The 16,564-nt window shown below is 38.4% G+C and overlaps 1 protein-coding gene across 8 annotated transcripts in view; it reads right to left on the reverse strand.

Annotated features, from left to right (window-relative positions):
• The window catches only part of ENOX1 (ecto-NOX disulfide-thiol exchanger 1), a 364,265-nt gene that overhangs the window by 66,554 nt on the left and 281,147 nt on the right, over positions 1–16,564 (reverse strand). For all 8 annotated transcript variants that reach the window (XM_048046941.2, XM_048046942.2, XM_048046938.2 and 5 more), the window contains one exon: positions 15,444–15,656. In XM_048046941.2, coding sequence (XP_047902898.1) covers positions 15,444–15,656 — 213 coding nt within the window. The remainder of the gene's footprint in view (positions 1–15,443; positions 15,657–16,564) is intronic.

Consider the following 16,564-nt stretch of genomic DNA (forward strand, 5'->3'; position numbering starts at 1 on the left):
AGCTGTTTCTTCTCCTTTATTTAATATATAGAAGCTCACCTGTTGCAGATCATTTTGTCCTGTGTCCATGGCCTATGTATTTTTATGTATATGAACAGTTACATTTTTGTGCAAGTGAGGAAGAGATGTGAAATGGGCTTCCCTCATTCAACTCTAATGAATTCATTCTGAAGCCAGACATCATTGTTTAGGACAATTATCTGGGGAAATTAAGATCTTTAAGTTTTTAAGTATTTGTTCATCCTAAACCAGAACCTTTTCTCCCAACCCTATTTCCCTTCTCTTCATTCTAGTTACAAGCAATATTGTCCTTCCACAGCAGTGACCCCCCTACAAATAATTGGGCCAAGATGTAAGTTGCTTTCATCCTGGCACTGTTGACTACAAGACCATTATGAAAACCAGATTTTTACAAATGACCTGGGCTGCGCTCCTGAGTGAGCAGCTGTGCTGACCTATGAAGTGAAATTCTAAAAAGCTTCAAGTCTATGACAAGCTTCTTGGATATTAACCTCTTTAGATTCTTGGGCCGTAATGTTCAATGTTTTGCAAAGCTGTACTTTCATCACCTTCTTCTTCCCTTCTTCACTGAAGGAGAAGGCAGTAGAAGTGCTGTAAGGACCTCTGATCTGGCCTCTCATTGAGTTGCCTGAGAGCTTCTCTCTTTCTCTTCTCTAGTCACATATGTGAAGGATCTTGCTATATATATATCTTCCTTAAAATGGTGAGGTCACCTAGTAAGTCACTTGTAGATTTTTCACCTTTAGATCTGAAAAATAACCTCACTCAAATCGAATAGGAACACTTTTATTCTCTTTTTTACTACTTTTGCAAGCTACTTACAGACTCAGGAAGCTGCATTGAGGTGGGTGTTGTCTCCTTTTCTCAGGTGACAAGTGATAGAACGTGAAGAAATGGTCTCAACTTGCACCAGGCGAAGTATAGATTGGGTATTAGGAAGATTTTCTTCATGGAAAGGATGGTTAGGCATTGGAACAAGCTGCCCAGGGAAGTGGTGAAGTCACCATCCCTGGAGATACTTAAGGGATGTGTGGATGTGGCACTTAGGGACATGGTTTAGTGGTCGATTTGGTAGTGTTAGGATGATGGTTGGACTTGATGATCTTCAGGGTCTTTTCCAACCTAAATGATTCTATGATTTTGTATATGGAATATTTTATTTGCAACCATCATGGTTACTTAATTAACTTCTAAAAAAATAAATGTCTTCTTTCAAAATTAAATCTTATATGTTGTTTATACTAAAGAAGTTGACTCAAAAGTACTGTGATGATCTGATCCATTTGTGATTCATTCAGGTTTTAATTGGAGATACCATAATTTCTGCATATTAGAAATTTCTTGGAATGAAGGGGGGATGTATCAAGGAAGTTATGAGGTGTATATTTATTCAATTAATTTGAAAAGAATGAAAATGTTAAAACACTATTATTATGTGTATAGAAACTGAGTCTAGAATTTAATTATTATCATTGTGTTGATGACCAAGGTGCTCAGAATATCGTGCTTAATTAACAACCTGTTTTTAGTTTGCAAGTGGAAATTCAAGTAGAAAAGATTCACAAAGAATCACAAAGATATGAGAAAGAGCTGGTTTTCCATTTTCTACTAATGGACATTAATAAGATCATCTGAATTTTGAAAAACATTTGAACTTTGAAGTGTTTAATTTCCATTCTGTGAACAGGTGCTAAGATATATCAAAAGTCATTATCTGATCATTTCAGAAACTATCCTCAGTGAAAACACAAGATAGGAAGATGTCAAAGAGTTTTTTGGGCATAATGGCACTAAACAAAATGAAGAGCAGAAAAAGAATCTCCCTCACTTACATAACTGTCAAGTATTTAAAAAAAAAAAAAAAAGGAAGTAGAATACTGTGAATACTAGACATGCTAAATATCAAGGAGTGTAAAGAAATATTGTCCAACAGACAGCAAAGGATAATAAGGCAACCATAGGGGAGAATATTAAATGCCCGTTGTAACTCATGTTAGTTAACAGTAACTTAGATTTAGAAAGTTCTTTATGCCTACAGTTAGGTTGAGTTGCTCTTCCCATTTTCTCACACATTAGTGCATATTGTGCTCAATTTACTTCACTTCTGAAAGGATGTGTGTGAAAGCAAAGTCATACTCTGAGCTCAGTCAAGAGTCCTCAGGCTGACACAAGTCTTGACTCCTGAGCCTTAAGGGAAAAGACCTCTTAGGCCTTAAGGAAAAAAAAAAATCATATATGTCAAAAACCAGTGTCCACTGCTATGTATTCTAAGAAATTATCAACACGTATACAGCAATTTAAATATAAACAACATCTTAGGTTATGAAGTGTTACAAACAGCAGTTAGGAATGCCCAACCTAAAAGGTCTCCAAGCACGACATTAGAGCTAAAGAGCAGTCAAGACCATTGTTAGACCATGGTTTGACAGTACAGGAAAACAGTTTCATATCTCCTTGTACTGTACCAAAATCCCACATTACTGTTTTATGAGCTGCCAACCTAGTATACACGCATTCTGCAAGTTCACAGGTTAGGTTAATTAGGTTGTTTGTAGGTTAATTTACATTGTATCGAGATTCATTTGTTCTCTCACAGACAACCTGAAAGCCTAAATATGGAATAACTCCTGTGCTTTGGCTAATTGGCAGACAAGACTTGATGTACCCATCACTCATCAGGAACAACTTTGTATGGGTAAGTACACCGGCAGCATGAGCCCACAAGGGGAAGCCGGGAGAGCTTATATTATCTGAGAAGCTCTCCAGTTAACTCATTTTTCTTCCATGCCTGTGTAAGATTTGGCCAAAGAGAGGTCCCACATTTGGGGCTGGTATCTGCAGAATCTAAGTGAAACAGTTGTTCCCAGTCTAGCTGCTGAGCATGATTTTCAGACTGTTGCCTGACCTCCAGAAGGAAATTTCCAAAATGAAATAATAGGTCGTACCTATCTCTCTAAGGCACCTTGAGATCTAGGATGCACTGCACTATCAACTGTGACTAGTAAGTAGAATTATTAAGTAGTATGAAATATTCATTGTCAAACATCTGCTGGTAAGTTCCATGCTATATCAAATTTTCATTGACCATATGCAAAGCTGTTTCCTTACTAAATTAGGTTTCAAAAAAACACATTGTTCTGGAAGGGTCCATGCCATGTCATTGTTTTTTTCCTATGAATATAACTTACAGTGTATAAATAATTGCATCTTTCCTAATGACTTATTCTGTGGCTGGTAATTTATGTGGCATGTTTCAGACAAAGGATTTTATGTAATTGTTTTTCTGCTGATTTATATAAAATGAAAAAGACCCAAACATCTAAGCCTAGAATGATATGAAAGTGTCAATGTTTAACAACTGTAGTGTAACTAGAAAACACGTCATTAGAGGTATAAGCATATTAAATGTAAGTTTAAATCTCAGTTTTTATTGCCATAAAACATGCCACTGGAATAGAGTATTATTATCAAGTGTAAATGTAAAAACAACCAGAAAAACTAGAAGCAACACCAACAAGAATCCCTTAAATTATGCCAGTAGGATTTTCATGGAAGATTGGATTAAAGGGAAAACTAGAATATCTCCGTGGGAAGAGACAATTTGATACAGGTTATTTGAAAATGATACTACTGGAGAAGAAGAGAAATAAATGAGAACCAACATATAGCCATATCTGCAGATTAAGGGGCAGAGAGAACAGTTTTACTCTCCCTTACATTTATCAAGCAGGCTATTTTAAATACAATTTAGAGAAGGCTGAAATTCTTCCTTGTGTTCAGGAGACAAGAGGTAACCAATTTTTCCTTTGCCAATTTTGTTATCAGCTGCCATGTATGCACGATCATTTTTAATTTCTTTTATGGAATAATAAACAACATCAGCAACCAAATCCTTTATGACACCACAATAAAAATGAAGCAAAATAGAAACTGAAACACAACATGTTAAAATAAAAACAAAAGGTCTTCACTGACAGATAAAATAATCAGATTTCATACAGAATTTCACTCAAAATTCCACCAATTTAGGATACAGGATGAAAAGGGCTTTGCACTAAATTACTGTAAGTGCGAGAGTAGAATATATGGCAATTTAGCTCAGAAAAAATCTGTAAGAGCACAACAGTTGACACGCAGGATAAAAGAAAAATCCCACCCATAAAATTACAGTGTAAAGGAAACTGTTATAGTAAATGTATAACATGCTTTTCAAATACAGATTCGCAGCACAGGGAGGATATAGAGTTGGCATGCTTTGGGTCAGAAGCCTCGATGCTGAATTCTGAATAAGTAGGAGTCTGCCAATCGATTTGGCTCCAAGCCCAGCAAACCAAGGAATTACAGTAGTCAAGGCTTGATGCTATAAGTGAATGAATTAAAGTCTCCAGGTCAATTTTGGATAGAAAAAAAAAAGCATATTTCTGGCAACAGTCCTGAAAGGCATTTGGTAAAATGCTGAACAGACCTTAGCATAAAGTCCAAAGCTAAAAATGCACGTCGGCAAATGATATATGACATCAACAAGAGAAATTGTAGATAGATTGCAGATTAATGAAAGAAATATTTTTTAATTATTGTGGGCCAAACCCTCAGCCTCTTGGTTATGATATTGCTTACTTTCAGAAAAGATTTTTTTCCCCACATATTTAGAGCTGAAAGCCTGCAGCCCCTCCCTTCTATCCAATTCACATGCCACAGAGGGAGGAACAGATATGCCTGACTGACTGGCAGAGGAGGGAACCATCAAAGCTGGAAATGTCACGCTGGAAAGGACTGCAGATAGTACAAGGGTTGGAGCCTAAATTAAAATGAACCAATGGTCATCAGCTGGGTAGTTAAGCAAATGTCATTATAGGTTTTTATAATGAAGGCAGAGATTTTAAAAGCAATGCAAAATCACTTATCTTCCACAATTAAATGCCAGCCTGGTTTTGCTTTGTTTTTTTGAACAAAACGAAACAAAAAGCAAAACAAGCAGAAAAAGTTGAAAGGGCATCAAAAAGAAGGCTGCAACTCCATAAGAAAATAGCAGGCTGTTGTTTGGTCTCCTTGCTGTCTGTGTGGGTGTAGGTTCCTTAAAACATAGCCTAGTCTTAAGACAGGGCATGGTAAAGGAGAAAACCACAGGGCTTCTCTAATTTATCTTCAATTTCTACCTTTTGGGACAGGCCAAGGGAACGGTGCCTCCAGTGATTTACCTCTCAGATTGTTCTGCTCTGCGGGGAGCGAGTTTGCAAAGCTGCCGTCCCTTCACTTGCCCTACTGCCAACATCTGTACGAACAATCAAAACCTCTCAGGGACTGTTCTCGTTCACTGAGGCTAACTGGCACAATGTGCTGAGTTTCCCCAGAGCAGCAAACCCTCTTCTCTACAAAAAGGTACTTTTAGGGAAACTACTTTGGCAGCACGAAACTCAAAACTGTATGGAAATTGTGTGGGAAAATGCTTACCAGAGGCAGAAGGATGTTTTCATATTCTGTCTACCCTATGTCACCTACCTGAACACTAGAAAGAATGAGAAACAGTCTAAGTTTTCTCTTCCTGAGTTACTATATTGTTTCTAGATTTCTCTTTCCTGGAGACCAGGAGGAGGTGTACGTGGGTTGATGACAGCGTCCCACGTCCTGGTGCTCTCCTAGCTTCATGGATGTGGCTCTCCTATTTGCTACCTGAACACTGCTGTGCTTCTCACACAAAAAGCTGTCAGTGCCCCTCTCTGCTGATATACCTCATTGTTTAAAAGGCTCTAAGAAAATGTGAGTACTAAGAGTTGTAAGTACATAACATTATGTATATCTACCTATTTAGCTTTAGCTTACACATACACATACACCTAACATAAATTAGATAAAATAAAAGAATCTACCTCTGTGTATTTTGCTGTCCCCATTCCCTTTGCTCATCCATCTGACTCAGACTAGTATTAATCAACATGCTGTTGGGGGTTATTAAGAGGCTGAGTGGGCATCAGTGGTCTACACTGGAGTGATGCAGGAAGAAATCACTTTTCATAATATAATAAGCAGATTTTCTCACTTAGATGAGGGACAATCCCCCAAATGCTTGTTCCACAGCACAAGTGATAATTCTTTGCCTTGTAAAAAGATCCAACCTCAGTGTTAGCAGCTGTTCTTTTCCTTTCTTCTTTTTTTTAGCTAAGAAACAGTGAAGAAAAGTGAAAGAAGGGGCATTATGGGGATACTGAAAACTTCCCATTTGCAGGATTTATAATGAAAATTGCATTGCTACTTGCCTGAGGTATGAATATCAACAATTAATGGTTCTAGAAATGGGAGAATATACCTTGTTATACTTGGAAATAAAAATACACACTGATTAAATACAGCACAGTTTGCCCTGCAAGGTATTGCTAGAAAATCTGTCTACAAAATAAGCTTTGAAAATCTTTTAGGTTGTGAAACGTGGTTTAATTTACAACAAAGAAACTGACAGCTTGGTGTAACAGCAAGCGCTGGCACTGTGCCATGTGATAAATCACTTGGACTCAACAAGACCACTTCACCTCCATGTCATTTCTCAACAAACAAGAACCTGACATCATGGCAGCACAACCCAGTAGGGCAGGTACAAATGTACTGTACCTGCTCTTTTAATGCCACCATCTTATATTACATAACATTTTATGGACCTTATCTTGACATCCAGAAAACAAAAGCAAAAAACAAAGCAAATCAAACCAAAACACCACTACCATCGACAAGAACAAAATCAACAACAGAAAAGCTCACTAACTCGAAGGAAGATTAAGTGAATGTCACTTTCTTCATCAGTTTGACAAGATTATAAACCAGCCCCAATGCACTGCATTTAATTAGGTGTTCTTATTGTTATTTATTGTTTGGTGAACCTTTCTTTCAGTTCTCAGTTTTAAAAATAGCAAGAGTAGGAACAACTATTTTGGTAACACCCCCCCCCCCCCAAAAAAAAAAAAAAAAAGGAAAAGAAAAAGAAAAACAAACAAACTAAAAAGGAAGGAAACCGAAAACAAAAACAAAAAACCCAAAGGAACCCTGAGATGAAGAACTGAAAATGGTGAAGAACTGAGATGATGATTGAGCCTGGCAGGTCCCACTAAGTGAGGCGACTCTCTCTAAGTGATAATTGGCCAGGGATCTTGCACCTTGGGATGTTCCTTGGATATCAGAAAGGCTATATTTGTTTTAGACATATATGTTTTCTTTTGCTGAAGAAAGCAAGCAAAACAGAAAAGAAAAAAAAAGTTGTCTCACACATGTTTTTGTGGGAACATTTACTTCTCCATTTGCTGCCATACCTTATGTTTCCTTGCCCACCATGAATTGTCCCCTTACCTTTTTGTTTATTGCCTCCTTTCTTCTTACTTATGGATTTTTGCTCCCTCTTGTTGCATGACTCCATCTTCCCCTCCCACTTATTCTATCCATTTCCCAGGCTCCCATCTTTTTCTGCCCCCATATCTCTGTCATCACCATGAACTCCACCATTTGGGACAAATCCAATGATTTGACATGAAGCAAGTGTCGAGCCTACTGAACGGAGTAAACACTACAACTGACTATAGTTGCATAAGGTTATTCATATTCATATTCATATTTACAAGGTTTATTCATTCACTTAGAAGCAGCCTGAACAGTTTTAGATGTGTAGGCCACATAGTATGTGGCAATTCAGAAAACCTCTTGGGTGAAACCACCGTCTTTCTGTCCTTGCCTTATTCTCATCTCTTATCATTCATTTCCACATAACTTTTACAGCTCACCTCTCATCAGGCCCTTCCCTCTATCCCTGCTCAGCAAGGCAGCTTAAGCACAAGCACATATTTCCATGTGATTCAAGCACATGCCTCTTTTCTTTGAACCTTGCTACATAACCTAGGAGATCCTGCAGGATTCAGGTGAGTGGGATGAATTGTGAAAATGGGGTCTTAGAAATCTCTTGGGAGAGAGTTCTTTTATTCTGCTGTAAAGCACCATGTATATTTAATGACCTACATAAAGAAAAAGAAAAGTCTTAAAAATAACAGGACAAGAGCTTCTGCTGAAATTCTGGCCACACTTAAATCGATACCAAGATTCCTATTGACTTCAGGTGGAGTGAAAGCTACAGACAATGGAAGGAACAAAGCAATCCAAAGAATATGAAGTACAAAGGAAGAAGCTATCTGTAACACTACAGGTTGCAACCACAAAGGCTTATACTGCCAGAAAACAGGGAGGAATTATAAGAATGTGAAACAAAATAGAAATGGAGTCTTTCATCTCTATTCTCTACCACGGCAGATGCATCCGGGATAGATATGCTTTTCAGAACATGTGTACATGAGATGGGAAATGGGAGGACAAGTAAAGAAGAATAGAGATACCCAGCTGAGCTTTACCAGACAAATTATCAGTATAGAAGCAAGCAAACAGCATGCCTACTAAATGAGCTAATCAAAAGGGACTGGATGGATTGTGGATGTTATTATTTTTTTTTTTTTTTTCTTAGAAATACATCAAGGTAGAAAGCAATAGTGGCAACTAATGACATGAATGATTAATGTTTTTGTTTGTATTATAGTGGTACTCTATGACACCAACTGAGATCTGGGCTGCACTGTAAAAACACATTATATGACTCAATCTCTATCACAAAGAGCTTAATGATGACCTAAAAATTGCACATAAAGTAAGCTCCTATTTTTGAATTAGTCACTGGCAAAAGAAAGAAAGACTGTAAGACCGGACAACTAAAGAGCAGGAAAATCCTTTTAAAAGTTGTTATTAATGCAGAGCAATTGAAAGAATACTCAGAAAGCATGAATGCATATAAAAAGTCTGACCTCTAAAAGAATTTTAACTAGCACCCCAGTAATGAAGCCAGCTGCATTTATAGTGCAATGAGGATATGCTAAAAAGTTGAAGGATTATTGGGGAAAAAGACTGCACTACGGTATTTAAGGCAAATCCAGTAAGATGGTGATTTTAGTAATTACTAATGTATCAATGAAAACCCTAACTCTTTTAAAGTATTAGTGGAACTTTTGAAGTAAAACTATAACGAGAAAAACAAAACTTATTCCAGTCCATTTTTGAAGAAAGCTCAAAAAGGATTTTTAACATTTTCTTTCCTTTTTTTTTTGTGTGTGTGTGTGTGTGTGTGTGTGTGTGTTAAAATTCAGTTTCTATCTGTGAAAGCGCTGATAATGTTAAAGCAGATTAAATCATATCTAGAGAGATCAGAGAATGAAAATGAACAGTCCAGAAGAAAGGATAATTTTATTGTCTGTTTAGAATACACTTCCCTTCAGAATTATTTCTCTTCAATTTTGGGGGGGGCAAGAAGAGATGGAAACGTGTTGGATACATCCCTGCCATTTGATAAAAGGTCAGAGAACTGCAATATGCCACTAAAGTCCTTCAGCAGGGAGAGAAGGGAAACTCGAGGTGACAATCCTGATCTTTCCAAGGGGGCAAAAACAGAGTTTTCTCCCCAGAGCTTTTATTCTTCTTCATGAATAGCCCTACTGAGTAAACTCAACGGTGTATTTAGCCTCAGACCCTGTATCATGAATAAAAGTGCTAAGGATGCTCAGCAACAAGTTAAGTTGATAAATTGCGTAATTTCCCAGTTTGAGGTTTCTTTGGTTCCAGAACTTCTTGAGAGATGTGTATCTCTCTTTCAGGTACATTTTAGATACTATCCAAGAGCACAAGAAAGCAAACAAGCTTGCTGGCATCAGAAAGAAGTGACTGGCACCCTACATATTGAACTGTGGAGTGAAAACTATTTTTTCTCAGTAGCAAGATGGAAAGAATATATACAAGAAGAATGGATTTGGACTACACAGTTCAGATCTTAAGATCATTTTCAAAAAACAAAAGTAGATGATGATGGCACATAGAGTTGTCATGAATTTCTTGATGATGATGTTGTGTACTTGCTTGCTTACTTGTTGTCTATACTCCAGTTGCCCTGGATGCTTCCCCACATCTTTCCTCACCCCTACCAGTGCAGGAGTACACCTACACGGGAGCTGTTAGATTCAGAGAACCACAGCATATCACTCTGATCAAAACTCCTTGCAAAGCTGGGATACCACTCATACACACTTTTGTATGTTTGTTTGTTTGTTTGTTTGTTTGTTTTTTCTCTGCCATCACCATGGCTTTTCTGACAAAGGTGCATCGGTGACATAATGAAAATTGCTGTGTTTTTTCTGACCTTCTCAGAAGCCAGCTTGCTGTCCAGGAAAAAGTAGGGAATCACTTAGATGCTGTGTCTTTTCTTTTTTTAAAAAAGAATTAATAATGTCATTTTTAACCATAGATATGAATTCTCATATTTTAAGACTACATAAGCTTCCCCAAACTACAAGGTTTTAATCCCTGATCAGAATTAGAGCTGTACCGAGAAAAAGATACTGACATTTTGGTTTCAGCTAGTGGAAAAATCTATTTTTAGTACAAATACTCTGTCAGTTCTAGTGAAGATTGCATCCTGTCACTTATAAAATGTACTAAACTTTGTAACAGCTCTGCTTTTACTGCTTATTGTGATGACATGATATTTAGTAGCTGAAATGGAAAAAAAAAGGTGTCAGCATGTAGCTTGTCCATGAGGTCCCCTGGAAATACCAGGATGGCCTACTGGCCCAGTTTGAGTGCTGGGAATTGCTACCTTGGATTGCCACTGGCTTGCCTAATGCCAACAGTAAGGTTGTCACTTACCCATTGTGAATAAAATTTAGGATGGCCGTTTTTAGACAGGTCTAAGTGATTTAGAGGTCTACATCCTAGTTTTAAAAATTGCTTACTGACAGCCAATGAACTAACTACTGCTTGTCAAGTAGGGTGAGAACCTGCAGCACCTCTCTTCTCCTTAATGCCAATCAATGCATAGAGGGATCTCAAGGTTGCTGGGGAGTGGCTTCCCTTTTGAGTAACTTCATGTCCACCATGAGGTAAAAACATTTCTGTTATTAGTTACAGTGGAATAAATGACTGCAGGTTTCTACTCCAACTTGCCCTCTAGGATAAACCTGTGTCTATCCACACCTTCAGGCTTTTTACACAGGTTGTAAATCTCCAGTGATTATCTGTAATTAACTGTGGTGGGTTAAATCTCAGGCTTTCTACAATGTACAGGGGAAGGGCTTCACACTTGGGAGGGCATATAAGGTCACTGCTGTAACTAGCTGATAGTCTATGCACATAGATCCCCTGGACAGAGATTTGCCATAGACGTTCTCATTTTGCCGTGTAATAGGAAACAGGGAGACACCTTCCTCCAGCTGGGATTGTTCTGGATGAGGTGCCTGAAAGCCTTCTGCCAAACACCCTATGGGAGATCAACACTCCCTTTCAGAGCATCTGACCTCACCATTTAGCACGCTCTTGGAAGGAGGGAGGCTTAGGTTCAGTTCCTTCCCTAGCATTCAGGGTGTTTAAAGATATCTGCCCAAAAGATCGTTCCAGGCATTAGGCACTGAAATTTGCTGAAGGCCATGGACAGAATGGAAGTGAAAGCTACCATGTGACAAGGAAGTAATCTGTCCATAATGCTCTTGGACTAAAAACACCTTCCCACTGTTCCCCCACAGCACATGAGAGACTGATTCATAGCCCCTGATATGAACTTGATGTCTATGCCCCTGCAAGATACATCCGTTAGTAAGGTTGACAAAAAAGACCAACTGAGTGTAATAACATGCTCAGTACCCAACCATGGGGCACTTCTGTTAATTATGCTGTGTGTCTATCTATCTGCGTTTGAGGGTACTTCCATCCCACTGTAAGTCTGGCCCTTGAGATAACAAGTTTATATTTGAATATGGGATTTTAGCTCTTCATTCACCTATAGGTACTTTTGAAAATGTCTAGGGACACTGCACAAAGTAGTTTGAAACCTCGATAAGAAGCAGATGAAATTTACTGTGTAGGGATGAGAAAGTCAAAGGAGAGAATTGCAGCTTTGCTGTAGTCTAAAAAACACAGATGTTTCTAGGGCTTCCATTTTTCTTAAACATGAGGATCAACATGCATAAGCCTTAGGCTGAAAAGGTGGTTTGGGAGGAAATTAAAAGGAGATGCATGGAAAGTCAGGGAGCAGTGTCACATGTAACGGTGCTGTGCAAGTAAAGTGAAAAAAATTTGGAAATCAAACCACAAAGATGGAACGATCCATATTTTAACCATAGATTCAAATCTAGGAAAACTAACTAACTTAATAAAAAGAAGCAAATGGACATTTTTCTCTCGTTATCCTTTAAATAACTGAAGAAACACCATAAGGAGGCTAAGAATCCCTGTAGAACTTAAATCAGGGGCTGTAAGTTGATGGTGTGACAGCAGTATTATACTTTATTTTGCTGATTATCCTGGCACAAGTATCTTGGTTAGGTAATTAATTCATGTCCAGAACACTTGACCCGATTTTTTAGGGGTAATCCGCTTGGTAATCTTCTAAATACCTGCAGGCAGAAATAGGTAGCTGGAATTTCAATACCTGTACTTCTTTAGTGTCTGGGCCAATAAGCTGAAATGTTCTGGCCACACTAATCCTCATTAATAAGAAAGCATTTTATACTGAGACCCACATAGACGGCATATGTGTTCCAGGTGAGTGCACTTCAAGCCCATTTGCTTAACTTATCTCTTCTTCACTCTCCATACTATGTACTGCTACAACGCTGGCATTTTTACCTAACTCCAAGTTCTGCCCTTATGCAATGTCCTTCTGAGTTAAGATTGAACACAGTAAGTGGGATTAATTGACCCCAGACTATGCATGTGAAAGTTGGACATCTGGTTCTGAGCTAGGCCCTCTAAGATTCCTCTATGGGCAGCAGAAAAAAAAAAACACGGCATCTCCAAGGGATGATTCATCTTGCTGGAAGAGCACTGCAAGGTGGGTCTGATGACTTATCCTCTGGAAATGCTTATTTTTCTATGCTCACTGCAAAGAAGGCCCAGAGTGGTCAGCTCAGACTTGGACATCTGACACAGATCACAACAGAGGAGCGACATATAGTATTTTAAAAATATTGTAATATCTATGTCAAATGGACACAGCTGCAGCATTACACTGGACTTTTGGATCCTTACTGCAGAACAGCAGAAGTGCTTTTTGTCACTCTGCAGTATTTAATAGACCACATTCTTATTTTGGACACCTAGTATTTTCAGATTCTTCTTCATAAATTGACATATTGTAGTTCATTAGATAGGGCTGTGAGAAAACAATGGAAGAGGAGGCATAAAACATTCCTTGGATCAACTCAAATACAAGAAAATTCTTGAAAAGGGGAAGCTCATTTCACATTCTCCATGTTTAGTAATCTTAGGCATATACACGTGTAAAGCAAAACATCATCCATCTGTTCATAGCAAGTTTGCAGAGAATTTTAATAAGACATTAATGCTAATAATGGCCAATGTTTATGATGTTTATAAAATAACCAATGTGGAGCATCTGGAAAGCTCATAAAATTTGTTCTTATAAAATCCACAGCGTGTGACACCTTTCCCTGAGCCTGTGTTTTTGCTGACCTTGTCCTCAATGGCCAGACGTGCCAGAAACTCTCTTCTTCCAGGCCATTGTTGTGACTTTATCACTCTGAGACTCATGTTTTGAAGCCAGACCTATTGTCATTTCTGTAAGTTCAACATTCAGCACATTACAGGAACAAACCAGATAGCCAAACTGCTAGTTTCCACCTGAAACTACAGGGATCTCTATTTCCAAGTGACAGATGTTCCACAACAGTTGGTGACAAACGGGCTAATTTAGACAGATTTAACTAAAGTTCAGCCTGCTGACAATGGGGGATTTTTTATTTATTTTTTTTAATTTTTTTAATGCAGCTGAAGAAGGTATTTCTGAATACTGGGGCTGGCTGTTGCATACAAAAATTCAACAGCATGCGTGGTGCCCGTGTCTCTGCTCCTCACACTGTCTTTTAGTTGCTGAGACAGGAGATGATATTGCCTAACAAATTAGCAGGGGAATTAGCTGACTTTTAAAATTTACACACTGAACATATGTCCTCAGAAACCAAATGCTTTTGGCCCAGATTATTTCTTACTAAGTTCAGGTGTCTAAACTCTTAAATCAGAAGGACAGTTTTCCTAGGGGTGAATTGGTCTTCTGAGGTGTTGAGCTCTCCATCAACTATGCAGGAAGATTTCAGGCACTTCTGGGCCAGAAAAATAGTGCAGAAGAGCCTTTAGGGTTCAAGATTTTATGTAAAGATTAGGGGTGTGATTCAGAAATTGCAATGCAACAACTGCATTGCCCACCATCTGTTAAATTGTCCCAGTTTTTGTTTTTAACTTGCATATTAAAACTAGTTCCATGCTCCATGTTTCTGAGTATCATAAAGCTTCTTGCTTGAGCATGACATTATTTCACAATTTGGGGGTTAGATGAAGTAGATGGGCCCAAAGATATTATATAGACATGTTAAAACTAGCTACAATGAATTTCCTCTTCTCTTCTCTTCTCTTCTCTTCTCTTCTCTTCTCTTCTCTTCTCTTCTCTTCTCTTCTCTTCTCTTCTCTTCTCTTCTCTTCTCTTCTCTTCTCTTCTCTTCTCTTCTCTTCTCTTCTCTTCTCTTCTCTTCTCTTCTCTTCTCTTCTCTTCTCTTCTCTTCTCTTCTCTTCTTCTCTTCTCTTCTCTTCTCTTCTCTTCTCTTCTCTTCTCTTCTCTTCTCTTCTTTCTCTACTCTACTCTACTCTCTCTCTTTCCTTTGAAAAACACTTCTAGGCAAATTTCATGATTGCTGTTTTATGAGGGAAACCCATTAAGGTAACTTCATTGATTATATTTCTGTACTAAGGAAATAGCTGCCAGCACTAAATATTTAAGGCAGTTTATCTGCCAAATGAATATTGGCATTGTATCAGCTGAGCAGTCCTGATGCCAGCACTGGTACAGCATATTCTCCGACTGTGGGGGTGGCCTGGTATGGTGTGAATATATCCCTAAGTTTCTGAATCCTACTGCCTTTCCCTAAACCCAGGCTAAAAATATAACCTAATTGTCCTCTATTCTGTAACTGGCCTGAGCTGTAACTCAAAGTTTAAAAATCACTTCTCTCCACAAAAGCATGATCTTTTTCAGAGCAGGGAGGCTTCTGTCTGGTTCGTTCCTGAAGTGTTTTGCCTATGTAATTATAGACGTTATGCATAGAGCATGTCTTCATCTATTAATAATAATAATAATAAATAAAAACTACTGAAACTTTGCTCACCTTGAGAAATAAGCTCTTAGGAATGGTCCTTGTTCCTCCAATTGCCACAGAGTATGAAATAGGACATGAAGTAGAATATGACTGCATTGCAACTACTTACCCCCAAACAAACAAATAAAATGATAAAAAAACCACTACCACCACCACCACCATCACTACAACACCACTGGACAAAAAGGAGTTACTTACATTGTGTCAGGATCCCTGTTAAGGCATTTTTAAAACTCTCCTTGGCTTGCTCCATCTCTTGCTCATGAGCTGCCTTTTCATTCATGAGCCGGCGAACATGGCTGTTTGCGGACTGCACCATTGAATAAAACTGGTTTGCAGAGCGACGATTCACCTCGCCTCGCTCAATCCAGGTAAGCAGCACTGTGATGGCCTCCGAAAACTTGCTATCATCTAGAACAATCAAAACATTGGGTTTTAAATTGCAGACATAAATATCCTGTCAAGAACACATTTTCTGCTCTGTGTCACATTAAAATCACCGTAAATCACACTCGCAGTGTATCATTTGGGGCAACTTTTGGGTCCTTTGTTCTATCAGATGTAGGAAGCCAATGGTACCATGTGAAGCTCCATAACTCTTCCTTCAAGACTTGCCTTCTGCTTATTCTAATAGCCTTCTCACAATAAAAAGCAGCCCACATACATCCATGGGCTGACTCCTCTCTTTTGCAACAGCTCCCTTAAGCTGTTCAGCAATATGAAATGACCTTAGAGAGGAGTGAGAAGAACTTTATGTTACAAGAACCACTGAAGAAATGAAATTTGTCCTTGTTAATCTTCTTGGCCGAAAGCTCAGTCTTGGAGCTTGGGCTCAGCCCTACTTTTGTCAACAGATTTCACTACCGTCACATTCTTAATTAATGAACAATGACTAGGCTGAACAACTTCTGCTTGAAGCACTGATTAATTACAAGGAACTGCTTTGAACAGATGATGCGTCTGTATTTATTTTGTATTTTGCATTTTTCTGTGCTTTATTTTCAACATTTTTCTTAAAGGAGTCCAAATGAATTCAGGCAAATACCTGGATTACTGCTTTTTGGTTAGTATTCACGTAACTGAAGTAATATTTCTCTGCAGAAAGATCAACAAAACCTGGTGGCTAAATTTTGTGCACTTCTTCCCCAGGTAATCTTATTTCCTCTGACAGTGCTCTCAGCTTCCTCAGAAGACTCTTAACACAGCATCCATTGCACTTCTGGCTTCATCAGGATTAAGAGGACACATTTCTTTTTAAGTCCCATTTAGAGCAAACTGCAAGAAAACGTTATTACAACAGTGTCTTCCTATGGAACCAT

The sequence above is a fragment of the Anser cygnoides genome, chromosome 1 (assembly GCF_040182565.1).
Source record: "Anser cygnoides isolate HZ-2024a breed goose chromosome 1, Taihu_goose_T2T_genome, whole genome shotgun sequence".
Classification (NCBI taxonomy): Eukaryota; Metazoa; Chordata; class Aves; order Anseriformes; family Anatidae; genus Anser; species Anser cygnoides.